Genomic DNA, 13,490 nt, shown 5'->3' with positions numbered 1-13,490 from the left:
CAGGGTACTCTTGGTCGAATCCATGTTCAAGCGTCAGGATGTGAAGTAGCGCTGGGTGTGAAAAAGGACTGGGTCTTATAAGCATAAGGGTCTCCTCTTGCCGGTCTTTTAGGATGACTACATCGCCATGACAAACTGAGTCCAGCAGTTGGTATCCCCGGCATTAGATACCAGACGTCGTTAAGTAAGGTAAGAGGGAAGGCCGCTTGAGAAGACTCTGAAAAGGACTGTGCCCAGCAAGGACCCCTAGGAGACACCGTAGAACATCAGGAGGGATACGAAATCGCCTCTCACCATCTGCCACCGGCCGCAGGGCTCGATGCGGCCCCACTTCAGCTCGATCAGGGCACCGTGATCGACGCTATCGAAAGCACGGCTGGGGTCGATCGAGGTAACGTCGATGACATCGTCCTGATCGACGCGGCGAGTGATCCATGCGACGGCGTCGATCGGGGTGTCCTTCGTCGGATGATACTGCCGGTATGCGTACCGTGAGTGTGCTAAGATGCGGGACACCCCCAGGTGTAAGGACAGCTGAGGATACAACCTTTTCACGTGATTTAGAGTAAACCCGCAAGCTGGAGATGGGTCTAGAATTGCTCATGCGCTACACGCCTAGGTTCAGCCGCTGCAATAACTTGATGGAAGCAATGAAAAACCATCTTCACCAATCCCACGAAAGCATCGTTCTGATTAGGGATTACCACGTTCAAAAAATACAACCAGAGATCAACTCAAATCAAAAGACCGTTAGGTGACCCGTGCCTCAGGGCGTATGTAGCTCAGAAACAAACTTAGCTTAGCATCGGAAGGAGCAACCCATCCATTACACTTTGCCATCGCCACAAGCAATCACTCACTTAAGCCATCCATGCACTTTGCTGATAACAGAATGCCAGACAAAAACGGGTAAGTACATCGTGCTGAGCTGGCTCTGTTCGCTGGTTGGAGGACGTCCAAGTGTATTTGACGGTGTTAGCGGAAACGCATCCTGAGCGTAGCCGCAGGTCAGTACATAAGCGGCCGGGCAGCCAACACGCCATCCAGCAGTGCTGCGATGTCGCCGGGCATCACCGGACGCATCGTACAACAGCGTGGCCGCAGAGACGTCCGTGGCTCCATCACGGGAGCACCGACATCGCGCCGCGTGTCCGCCACAGAGCCGGGTCGCTGTTGACGCGGCTGCTGGACGAACTCGGCAACAGTCAGCGTTACGATCGCGGGGGCTTCGTCCTCACCCAACGGAGACCTCACGAAGCCTCAACAGAGCATGACTTCACCTTGGCCATCCCTGACCTAAACCCGACTCAGACTCAGCCTCGCTTCAACGTGAGTACTTGTGGTGTACTAAGTGTACCAGGTGTACCTCACTGCAGGTGCTGATATCGCCCGGTGCTGTTGAACTTAGCACTTGTGCTACCTCGGCGTCGCTGTACCGAGCCAACCAACGGTGAGTGGTGCGCAAAGCCCATCATGGCCAACGGTCTGTACCACCTGGTCAAGTTGGGCGTGGGTCTACTCCTCATGGGCAACTTCGCTCTGCCGCTCGTCGTTGTCTTCCGCAACGAAGCACTCTGGGACGAGCCCATGGTGCTTCTCGTCACTAACCTCGCCGCCGCCGACTTCGCTCTAGGATTCACTGCGGCCGCCATCGGTGTGGCAGACATAGTGTTCGAGCGGATGCCGCCACCACTCTGCTCCTTCATCATGTTCTCTAGCGTCGGTGCAGCCGTAGCCATGAAGCTGGCGCACGTCTGGCTGGCGTTGGACCAGTTCGTCGCTGTCAGCTTCCCGCTACGCTATTACGAGCTGATGGAGAACATCACGAAGCGGCTGCTGATGCTGACCGGCCTGCTGGCGTTGCTGCACCTCGTCATCGGCATGATCATGTTCTACCTGGGCTTGGAGACGCAGGCGGAAGAGTACCAACGCATCAACAACGACACACAGATTCTGGATGGCTGCCGCTGGGAGACCACCATCCCCAGCAGCTACATGATCACATTCGAGGTGGAGATCTTCTGCTTGGCCTTCACGGCCGCTGGCCTCTTCATCTACACCGGCTTCGTGGGACTGCGACACCAGTCCCGCATCCAGTCGGAGCACCTGACCGACGCCGCCGACCACCAGCTCGAGAAACGCTTCTTCACCAACTTCCGCGCCTTCAAGAAGATCATCCGCGTGATCCTGCTGACGCTGCTGCTGGACGGGCTGAGCGTGATCCCACGCATCGCCAGCCGCTGGTACCCGATGCCGCTGCTCAACGGCCTGCTCCACCAGCTGCGCCTGAGCCTGATCGTAATTGAGGGGTGGACGTACGGTCTGTTGAACGCCAGGATGCGCGCCGCCTACGGTGAGTTCATCGGTTGCGGCCTGTGCTGCGGCCCTGCCGCGGAGGGCGCCGTGGCGCCGGCGCCGGAGCCGGCCGACATGCCGGAGCAAGGCGGCATCGCCGAGCCAGGGGTGGCGCCGCCCGCCGTCAGGCCGGCCTGGCCTGACCGGCCGTCGAGCCGGCATTAGGGCGAGCCGTCCATGATGGCCACGGCGAGAGATAGCTATCAAACTGCCGGCCACCTGGCGTCAGCCAGTGCTGGAAACGGTTAACCAACCGCTTCTGGTATCGTCCAGGGCCAGAAACAACTGTCGCTGCACTGCACTGTTGGTGCCAGCTAGGGAATGAAACAACTGTTGAACTACTGCAGGTGCCACCTGATAAGCTACTCTGGTGCCAGCCGGGGCTAGCCGCACTCGTTCAGCCGTTGCTGGAGTGGCATGCCGAACTACTGCTTGTGCTTGCCCAGTCTAGAGACATCTGCTACACCGCGGCTGGTGTGGCGTGCCGAACTTCTGCTTGTGCTAGCCCGGTATAGAGACATCTGCCACACCATGGCTGGTGCGGCGTGCCGAACTTCTGCTTGTGTTAGCCCGATATAGAGACATCTGCCACACCGCGGCTGGTGTGGCATACCGAACTTCTGCTTGTGCTTGTCCAGTCTAGAGACATCTGCTACACCGCGGCTGGTGTGACCTGCCGAACTTCTGCTTGTGTTAGCCCGGTATAGAGACATCTGCCACACTGCGGCTGGTGTGGCATACCGAACCTCTGCTTGTGCTTGTCCAGTCTAGAGACATCTGCTACACCGCGGCTGGTGTGACCTGCCGAACTTCTGCTTGTGCTAGCCCGGTATAGAGACATCTGCCACACCGTGGCTGGTGCGGCGTGCCGAACTTCTGCTTGTGCTTGTCCAGTCTAGAAACATCTGCTACACCGCGGCTGGTGTGACCTGCCGAACTTCTGCTTGTGTTAGCCCGGTCTAGAGACATCTGCCACACCGCGGCTGGTGTGACCTGCCGAACTCCTGCTTGTGCTAGCCCGGTATAGAGACATCTGCCACACCGTGGCTGGTGCGGCGTGCCGAACTTCTGCTTGTGATAGCCCGATATAGAGACATCTGCCACACCGTGGCTGGTGTGGCATGCCGAAGTACTGCTTGTGCTAGCCCAGTCTAGAGACATCTGCCACACCGCGGCTGGTGTAGCATGCCCAACTTCTGCTTGTGCTAGCCCAGTCTAGAAACATCTGCTACACCGCGGCTGGTGTGACCTGCCGAACTTCTGCTTGTGTTAGCCCGGTAAAGAGACATCTGCCACACCGCGGCTGGTGTGGCATGCCGAACTTCTGCTTGTGCTTGTCCAGTCTAGAGACATCTGCTACACCGCGGCTGGTGTGACCTGCCGAACTTCTGCTCGTGTTAGCCCGGTATAGAGACATCTGCCACACCGCGGCTGGTGTGGCATGCTGAACTACTGCTTGTGCTAGCCCAGTCTAGAGACATCTGCCACACCGCGGCTGGTGTGACCTGCCGAACTTCTGCTTGTGTTAGCCCAGTCTAGAGACATCTGCTACACCGCGGCTGGTGTGGCATGCCGAACTACTGCTTGTGCTTGCCCAGTCAAGAGACATCTGCCACACCGCGGCTGGTGTGACCTGCCGAACTTCTGCTTGTGCTAGCCCGGTATAGAGACATCTGCCACACCGCGGCTGGTGTGACCTGCCGAGCTACTGCTGGTACCTACCAAAGCTGAAGATAGCTATTTAACCACTGCTGCTGCCACCTTATGACCTACTGTTGGTGCCGGCCAGGGCTGGGAGACAGCTGTCGAACTGCTGCTGGTATCAGCCAGGGCTGGAGACAGCTGTCGAACTGCTGCTGGTGTCAGCTAGGGCTGGAGACAGCTGTCGAACTACTGCTGGTGTCAGTCAGGGCTGGAGACAGCTGTCGAACTACTGCTAATGCCAGCCAGGGCTGGAGGCACCTGTTGGTAGGAGACAGCTACTGCTCCTGCCACCTAACGAGCTACCGCTGGCGCTAGCCAGGGTTAGCTACAGCTGCCAAACTGCTGCTGGTGCCAGCCAAGGCTGTGGAAACTATACTGCTGGTGCCGCCTGATGAACCATTGCTGGCACAAGCTGCAGCAAACCCGTTGGAATTAATTGCTTTTTTATTGGCATCGGCTGCCAAACTACCAGTACAGCCAACTGCCGTACTTCAGCTGGTGCCAGCGCACCATAACATTGCTCGAACCAACTGCCAAAAGGCCACTGGTATCAGCAAAACAGTGGTGCTGACCCACCGCGGAAACCCGAGCATGACTCCGTGGTGCTGACCCGCGGCAGAAGCCCGTGCATGACCCCGTGGTGCTGACCCACCGCGGAAGCCCGCGCATGACCCCGTGGTGCTGGCCCGCCGCTGGTAACCGGAGTCTGACGAACGCACAGCACATCTTTGTTTAAAGTTACAACGGTGTGTGCTCGTCGATGTGCGCCCTGGCATGATAAATGAGCGCCAATGAGCCAGGGCGCAACCAATGTGTGAGCACATGCCCCAAAATGGGATACCGGAGTTCTACCCGGTCGACCATCAGGCCCCCGTCCAACCCAGAATCCCCGTGGCTATCACGGCATCCGCGAATGCAGGGCGTATTCGGCCACGGCTGGACGATGAGTTGACGCAGAATATTACTCATGGACAATGCCCTGGGCGGCGATGCGGGCCGACAGCGGACGATCGCGTCTAGCCAGCGCCGAGCGCGCGCGGCGGGGCTGACCGAACACTGCCAGTGGTGTGCCGGCGCCCGGGCTCAGCACATCACCGATCATCCAAGATCACTGGACCCACGATGGCTTGCTGATCCGGGAGAGCTGGTCCGCCTCCCGCCTTTGGCCCGCTTGCTGGTCAGTGAGGGTTGGCACCTGTCCACATTTGGCCTGCTTGCTGATCAGTGAGGATTGGCACCTGCCCACATTTGGCCCGCTTGCTGATCAGTGAGGGTTGACACCTGTCCATATTTGGCCCGCTTGCTGATCAGTGAGGGCTGGCACGTGCCTGCATTTGGCCCGCTTGCTGACCAGTGAGGGTTGGCACGTGCCCACATTTGGCCCGCTTGCTAATCAGTGAGGGCTGGGACGTGCCCGCATTTGGCCCGCTTTCTGATCAGTGAGGGCTGGTGCGTGTCTGCATTTGGCCCGCTTGCTGATCAGTGAGGGCTGGCACGGGCCTACATTTGGGCCTGCTTGCTGATCACTGAGGGTTGGCACCTACCCACCTTTGGCCCGCTTGCTGATCAGTGAGAGTTGGCACCTGTCCACATTTGGCCCGTTTGCTGGTCAGTGAGGGTTGGCACGTGCCCACATTTGGGCCCGCTTGCTGATCAGCCGGCCCGCCGCCCGCAGTTGGCTCCCACTTGCCACGGTCAAACGGCGCGAGGGCTGAAGCCTGGTCACTCGAAGGTCGGCCAGGCATGTTAAGCGTTTGCGGGAACGGGCATGACCGATTGCTCGCGGCACTTTCGCTGAACGCGGTTAGCCGCCAGCATCCCGTTTGTGTGGAAGCGGTGTCAGGTGGAATGATATCGCGCCCTACCTTCACCTGACATCGTTTCCATCCCGTTTGTGTGGACGCGGTGTCAGGTGGTATGATATCGCGCCCTACATTCACCTGACACCGCTTCCATCCCATTTGTGTGGACGCAGTGTCAGGTGGAATGACACTGCGCCCATCCCATTTGTGTGGAAGCGGTGTCAGGTGGAATGACACTGCACCCTGCCTTCACCTGACTCCGCTCCCATCCCATTTGTGTGGGAGTGGTGTCAGGTAGAATGATACCGCGCCCTGCCTCCACCTGACACCGCTGCCATCCCATTTGTGTGGGAGCGGTGTCAGGTAGAATGATACCGCGCCCTGCCTTCACCTGACACCGCACCCTGCATTCACCTGACATCGCTCCCATCCCATGTGTGTGGTAGCGGTGTCAGGTAGAATGATACCGCGCCCTGCCTTCACCTGACACCGCTGCCATCCCATTTGTGTGGGAGCGGTGTCAGGTGGAATGATACCGCGCCCTGCCGTCACCTGACACCCCTTCCATCCCATTTGTGTGGAAGCGGTGTCAGGTGAAGGCAGGGCGCAAGCTATGGATGAATGTTGTTTGCTTAATGTAGGCGACGTGCCTCAGCGTTTGACGACGCCAGCTTGCGTGTGTGGGCGCCTCAGCTGCTTCGTCTTATGTCGCCAGACAGTAACCGCTTTCATGGAACTTGACTTTTTAGGATCGTATTGAAACTCTTTTGCAGTGTTTCGAGGAAGTCTGAAGTCGCGTTGGAGGGAGTTCTGAGGAATTGTGAGCATGCATTTACAACGCATGTGATCCTCTCCAACCAAAGTAAATAAGTCGTTTTCAGCAGTGTCCGAGCTGCTTGAAACACGAGCAGTCATGACAGACTTTCCGTTTGGGCATTACGTGTAATATCGTCCACCAGTGCATCGTTAAGTAGAGAAGCATATCCACGACACAGTAACAGCATGAACTATCCCACACGATCTGTTTGGAGTTTCGGTCCTGCAGTTCGCTGGCTTTTGTAGTCGGGTAACAAATGCATCCCGAAATTACATGCTGTGTCCCCGGGGTCAGAAACAAAAAGTTCAATTTAGTGTACGTGGGTGTAGTGGGCATCTTTTTATCAATCTCCTGGATGTCACCTTTCGTAAACGTAAAACATTCGACTGCAGCCGGTCGCTTAAGGCTGCAAGAAGCTCTACACCATATTGGGTCGACTTTCCATTTACTCGTTACTGTTCGTCGATATCGAAAGTGTGACCTTAATGTTGCACGGTGTGGCATTCTCCTGCAGCACACCTGGCACACGACAGTCCCCTCATCGCGGTCTCCAGCTGTCTTCTCATACACTGTGGGTTTTGGTGTCGTGTTATGTTGAAGCTGTTAAAGCCTGTCAGTGCGCATCATTGTCGTTCACGCACTCACGTCTAATATAATACAGTGTTGTGGAGAGAGAGGAAGTGTCATTGTGATGACGTTATGGCGCAGAATTCACGTGACTCCTACCCGCTGGGACAGGGAGAGCGAAAGGTCAGCCAGAGGCGGCAGAGGGAGAGGTGCTGAGAGCCTAGTAAACGTGACTCCTACCCGCTGGGTCAAGGGCAGCGAGAGACTGGTCAGAAGCGGCAGGGGAGGGGTGCCGACAACATAATGCCCATGACTCCTACCCGCTGGGTCAGGGGCAGCGAGAGGCTCCTCAGAAGCGGCATGGGAGGGGCGCCGGGAACATAATACACATGACTCCTACCCGCTCCGTCAAGGGCAGCAAGAGGCTCCTCAGAAGAGGCAGGGGAGGGGCGCCGGGAACATAGTACACATGACTCCTACCCGCTGGGTCAGAGGCAGAGAGAGGCTTCTCAGAAGCGAAAGGAGAGGGGCGCCGGGAACATAATACACATGACTCTTACCCACCCCGTCAGGGGCAGCGAGAGGCTCCTCAGAAGCGGCATGGGAGGGGTGCCGACAGCATAATACACATGACTCCTACTCGCTGCGTCAGGGACGACGAGAAGCTGGTCAGAAGCGGCAGGGGAGGGGTGCCGCCGTGCTCAGGGCACCGGCCCTTCGGGTCAGGGACGGTGAGAGGTCAGCCAGAGGCGGCAGAGCGAAGGGGCGCTGGGCTCTCTGGACTCCGCTGCCGGACGGCCATGGTAGTCGTCAAGGTATGGTGCGAACGGCTCGTTGTTAACTACGCGCCTGCTGGTCTACCAATTACATATTTAACAACAGCGCTTCATCAAGATTCTACAACAGAAAATGGTAGCATGGCATAGGGCTTCAACTACGCCTCAGCTTCATTGTGACCGTGGCCACGCTCGGCGAGCAGGTGGCGTTACTGTGCAATGAGTGCGACAATATGCGAAGCCGGTGTCCAGTATGCCTTTATCGAAGCCTAAAGAGGACATTTGTCATGTATAACTGGTCAGATTTCATGTGGAATGTACTAACATTGTCTGCTGCCGTGTGATTGCTTTCATGAACACTTGTTTGTGCTCTGTCAGTCACAAGCTTCTGCTCGCTGCTTCCCAGTGCACTCGAGTCTCTTGCAGCTTGGATTGCCCAAGGGGGCGCATGGCGAACCATGAACCTGCAACCAGGGGCAGACGGCGAACCATGAACCTACAACCAGGAGCGGACACGGCGAACCATGAACCTGCAACCAGGGGCGGACACGGTGAACCATGAACCTGCAACCAGGGGCGGACACGGCGAACCATGAACCTGCAACCAGGGGCGGACACGGTGAACCATGAACCTGCAACCAGGGGCGGACACGGCGAACCATGAACCTGCAACCAGGAGCAGACACGGCATGCACACGGTTGTGCAGCCTGAGTTTGACCTGTGTGGGCTGAAATATACATGTGCCATGACATCGATCACATTTTGTCCCGAGAAGAGTAGTTATAGTCAATACCCAGCTTGCAGTGGCTTGCACCAGCTGTAATGCCGGTATTCGACAGAGAGCATGATACAAAAATAATGGCTGATGTTTCGCCAGATAAGTGACACAACCGCTGAAATCGCGTGCACGCAAATCGCTGCAACATTAAATAAGGTGTGTATATAGCAGCAGCGAGATAATCAGTTGTAAAAACATCCTGGCTCTAAAAAGCAATTCACCATTAAAAAGGTCCTGCAAAGCATTTTAGGAAATAGAAGGGAACACGCTTGCTTGTGGAACTAATGCTACAGAAAAAGAACTCTTGCAGAACTGCAGCTGCTTGCTTGGTCAAAGCTTAAATCATAGAGGAAGACAATACCTATACCGAAAGGAGCCTCAGATGATCCGAAGAAGCCCATCAGATGCATAGAAGTCCCTGGGCAAATATAGCCGATCCCCGCCAGCTCAAGGCGAGACGCAGTTTAACAAGTCTAGATGCCTCGCCGCGAGAAAAAGAGACACCATTAAACTATTAGTAGAACAAAGGATGCTTCTGCAAAGGTCTGTGCAGTCAGACGACACATTTTCAGACGGATATGGGTGGGAAGCCCCAGATCTCCTTTGAAAACCAAAGATCCGCTCGCCTGTCGGGAAGAAGTCCTCGACGCCACCCCCACCTTGTTACCGACTTCCCGGTTTCAATGACCAGAATAAGGTCAGATTACAAGATTAATAAAGACAAATGTTAAGGTTATGCAATGAAGGCTTGGTAAGGCTCCCTGCAGGTCTAGCTGCTTGTCATCCGCGTGCAGGCGGGTCCCAGTCCGTGTGGTCTCAGCCTTAGGTGGTGTCTGACAACCGGTTTGAGTTAGGCCCCATGCCTGAGGGCGCATGAGGCCGTTCTCCGCCTGTTCCTCCCGAGCTCCCTGTGCCTGCACCTGCAGGAGCACTGGCTGCGGCTGCGGATCGCGGTGGGAGCCCAGGAGGATCTACAGCTGCTCGGCACCCACCAGAAGTGCACACTTCCTGGACGGTCCGTCTATGAATGTGTCTCGTGGATGGTCCGTCTCGTGGATGGTCCGTCTCGTGGATGGTCCGCCTCGTGGATGGTCCGTCTCGTGGATGGTCCGTCTCGTGGATGGTCCGTCTCGTGGATGGTCCGTCTCGTGGATGGCCCGTCTCGTGGATGGTCCGTCTCGTGGATGGTCCGTCTCGTGGATGGTCCGTCTCGTGGATGGTCCGTCTCGTGGATGGTCCGTCTCGTGGATGGTCCGTCTCGTGGATGGTCCGTCTCGTGGATGGTCCGTCTCGTAGATGGTCCGTCTCGTGGATGGTCCGTCTCGTTGATGGTCCGTCTCGTGGATGGTCCGTCTCGTGGATGGTCCGTCTCGTAGATGGTCCGTCTCGTGGATGGTCCGTCTCGTGGATGGTCCGTCTCGTAGATGGTCCGTCTCGTGGATGGTCCGTCTCGTGGATGGTCCGTCTCGTAGATGGTCAGTCTCGTGGATGGTCCGTCTCGTGGATGGTCCGTCTCGTGGATGGTCCGTCTCGTGGATGGTCCGTATCGTAGATGGTCCGTCTCGTGGATGGTCGGTCTCGTAGATGGTCCGTCTCGTGGATGGTCCGTCTCGTGGATGGTCCGTCTCGTAGATGGTCCGTCTCGTGGATGGTCCGTCTCGTAGATGGTCCGTCTCGTGGATGGTCCGTCTCGTAGATGGTCCGTCTCGTGGATGGTCCGTCTCGTGGATGGTCCGTCTCGTGGATGGTCCGTCTCGTGGATGGTCCGTCTCGTGGATGGCCCGTCTCGTGGATGGTCCGTCTCGTGGATGGTCCGTCTCGTGGATGGTCCGTCTCGTGGATGGTCCGTCTCGTGGATGGTCCGTCTCGTAGATGGTCCGTCTCGTGGATGGTCCGTCTCGTAGATGGTCCGTCTCGTGGATGGTCCCTCTCGTGGATGGTCCGTCTCGTAGATGGTCCGTCTCGTGGATGGTCCGTCTCGTGGATGGTCCGTCTCGTAGATGGTCCGTCTCGTGGATGGTCCGTCTCGGGGATGCATGAGCAGGAGAACCCAGACATGAGTGAGGTCAGACATGGTTACCAGGCCTCCTCTGGTGTCGTCGTCGCCGCAGTTAAACACCCCGCCATCGTCTCCCACCATCATCACTGTCTCGGCTGACATTGTTCAAGCTGCCAACCAGCCGTTTGGGCCTGCCCGGCAGACCACGTGACCGCCTCCGGCCAGGAGGATGGAGCCGGTCACCAGTTTGCGGCTTAGTGGCTGGACTTAATAACACCGTGATGAACCACGGCAGTGAAAACGCCCGTAAATAAAAAAGTATATGACAATACGCGTAGAAATCTTCCACTAAAGTGAGTGTGGCAAAGTCTACCTGCACCTTCTCACAGCTCGGTTCTGGTGAGATCTACACTTCTACAGTCACACAGTCATCTGCATGTGGATCTACAGTCCGGTTTCCGTTTGAGATGCACAGAATTTGGCATGCCCATCCATCATTTCCCGAATTGTTTTTTCCCGTTCTCAAAACACACACCAGAATATATGCCGCCTGTTCTTAAAAAAAAAAAAACATGATGTCCTCTGGCTACAAGGCCAAAAGAAAGACCTGCACAACACTGTCTATCACAACTGTCCAACAAAACCACCAAATGAGAGCATTGCGCTTAACATCTAGTACCAGAGTTCAACTACATCCTCTCTGACCATGGCAAATAACTCTTCAGGTAATTCGGCTCCACTCAAAGAAAGCGACGTCGCATGCGTATCGCTGGGGTATTCCACGGCGACTCGACGGAGGCATAACATTTGATGTTTCATATTTTGATGAAAATTCTTCCAGGGGGTTGTCTTGTGCACTGAAGCCAACTTTGCAGTTTTCACAAAGGTCAGAGCAACGGTGAAAAAGCTAAAACCTCGGACGTTTTTGAGAGGTCAGCTAACTAAGGCATCTTTGAGAGCCTACCACGCAATGAATAACTATTCAGATTGCGCAAAACGATGTACCATTAAACGTGCAACAAAGCGGTGTATCTTTTGGTCATTTCTAAATTTCTCTTCACTTGATTTTAAAACCCGTGGCAGCGTGACCAAAAGCTATGCGGCCTATTTTGGCGCCTGGAACATTCATAATGCTGATTTTTTAAAATGCAGAATTAAGGAGGAATTGTTCTTTCATAAGAAGAAGTAACAAATCATCGGTTTTTTCTTCAAAATGCTACATTTTGTTCCAATTCACCCATACGCGGTTCTTTTCGTGATAGTCCCAAGCGAGCTCATAAAAATTTGGAGCATTCACGTTTCTCACCTCCATAGAGGAGCCGGCCGCGTGACGATGGCAGTGCCACAGAGCTGGGGAGGGGAGGTGAACAGGCAGGGCCTCTCGGTGGCGCTACTGCGAAGCTAGAAACATTCTGTACGAGTTTTTTTTTCTTTTCGTGAATGGAAAGGAAAGTACATGTCAGCGTTTCCCTAGTCACAAACAGATGGTCAGCGAGCTGTTTGGCCCACTTCTCACGCCGCAAAAATGAAAATCTTCCAACGCAAGGGATGCCATCCTATCTGGCGGGGCACAAGCAAAGAATGGTTCCATGTACATGGTCAAGAAAACAACTGCCAACTAAAAAAATATCACGGTATCCCGCCAGTGGTCCGTAAAGCGAAGAAATGTTTGAGCATCCCTGACGCGGGCAAGGAGAAGGTTAAGCTGTTTTGCGAGTAGGACCAGATCACCCGGATGTGCCCGGGCAGGGACGACTGTACCACGGTCCGACAGCTCGGTGGAACCTAGGGTAGATTGCAAAAAAGACTCGTCTCGGGGTCTTGTGTGAAGTGTGTGACGTTTGCACGCATGACTAAAAAACCCTTCTATCGGTTTCTCGACTTTTGCTGCACTTGGTCCGAAACACTGCGTCTTGGCGGACAGCCGTAATACGCATTAAGTATGCGTGTGCACATATCACAATCCCAAACTGCTCACATCCTTTCTCGGCCTTCCTGATCTGAAATACCGTGACCTCATTGATCACGCTGTATGTGCACGGAAAATTGTGACTGCATGACAGGGCACCGTAGGGATTGTCCTGATCACAAGGGAGCAAAGAACTTTTTAAGTCATGCTCTCTCGGACAAATTAGGGGATATCGACGAGGGTGGCACCACCCTTGTCGATATGGATGGTAAGGTTCGATATTAACAGTGGCTGAGCACGGATTGCCGTGCACTAGTGGAAATCATCGCATCAAAGGAAGGTAGCGCGATATTGTTTGGCCAGTAAATCACAACGTTGGCTGGATATCATTTTGCAGCTGATAAGCAGTGTCAGTGCTTTGCCCACGTAGGAGGCTGCTGCCAACGAGAGCGAAGTGGTTAATCAGGGCGACTTCTCTAAAAATGACTCATTCGTAGTGAAAGAGGCGACCCAAGGCTTTCGCTGCAACTCTTCTCAGTGCGCTATGCACCCGTTGGTAGCATACTAGAGGGAGGAAGGTGTGCTGTGCCATCAGAGCTACTGTCTCATTTCTGATGGTGCAAAGCATAACACCGCTATGGTTCATGCGTTCTTGCGACGACATGTCCCAGACCTTCATGCTTAAGTGCCCAATGTGAAAAAATATTTATTCACAGACGGCAGTGTCACTAGGTACAAAAAAGCATAACTTCAACAACGTGTGCCACCGTGAGGCTGACTGT

General features: G+C 55.3%; 1 protein-coding gene across 1 annotated transcript; it reads left to right on the top strand.

The window, feature by feature from the left end:
- Positions 1-1,473: 1,473 nt before the first annotated feature.
- LOC119104278 (melanopsin-like) lies at positions 1,474-2,673 on the top strand. The gene is made up of 2 exons (XM_037227974.1): positions 1,474-2,478; positions 2,629-2,673. The coding sequence occupies exons 1-2, from the start codon at positions 1,474-1,476 to the stop codon at positions 2,671-2,673; spliced, it is 1,050 nt and encodes a 349-aa protein (XP_037083869.1).
- The last annotated feature ends 10,817 nt before the right edge of the window (positions 2,674-13,490 follow it).

This window comes from Pollicipes pollicipes, unplaced genomic scaffold, assembly GCF_011947565.3.
Source record: "Pollicipes pollicipes isolate AB1234 unplaced genomic scaffold, Ppol_2.1 Scaffold_6052;HRSCAF=7182_pilon_pilon_pilon, whole genome shotgun sequence".
Taxonomy (NCBI): Eukaryota; Metazoa; Arthropoda; class Thecostraca; order Pollicipedomorpha; family Pollicipedidae; genus Pollicipes; species Pollicipes pollicipes.
The sequence above is the reverse complement of the archived record's forward strand: the minus strand, read 5'-3'. Positions and strand labels throughout refer to the sequence as shown.

Bases quoted from the DNA above. Each gene is read 5' to 3' on its own strand.
- LOC119104278 (XM_037227974.1), top strand. From the start codon at position 1,474: ATGGCCAACGGTCTGTACCACCTGGTCAAGTTGGGCGTGGGTCTACTC. The intron at 2,479-2,628 runs GTCAGGCCGGCC...GGTATCGTCCAG, and splicing joins CAGGGGTGGCGCCGCCCGCC to GGCCAGAAACAACTGTCGCT.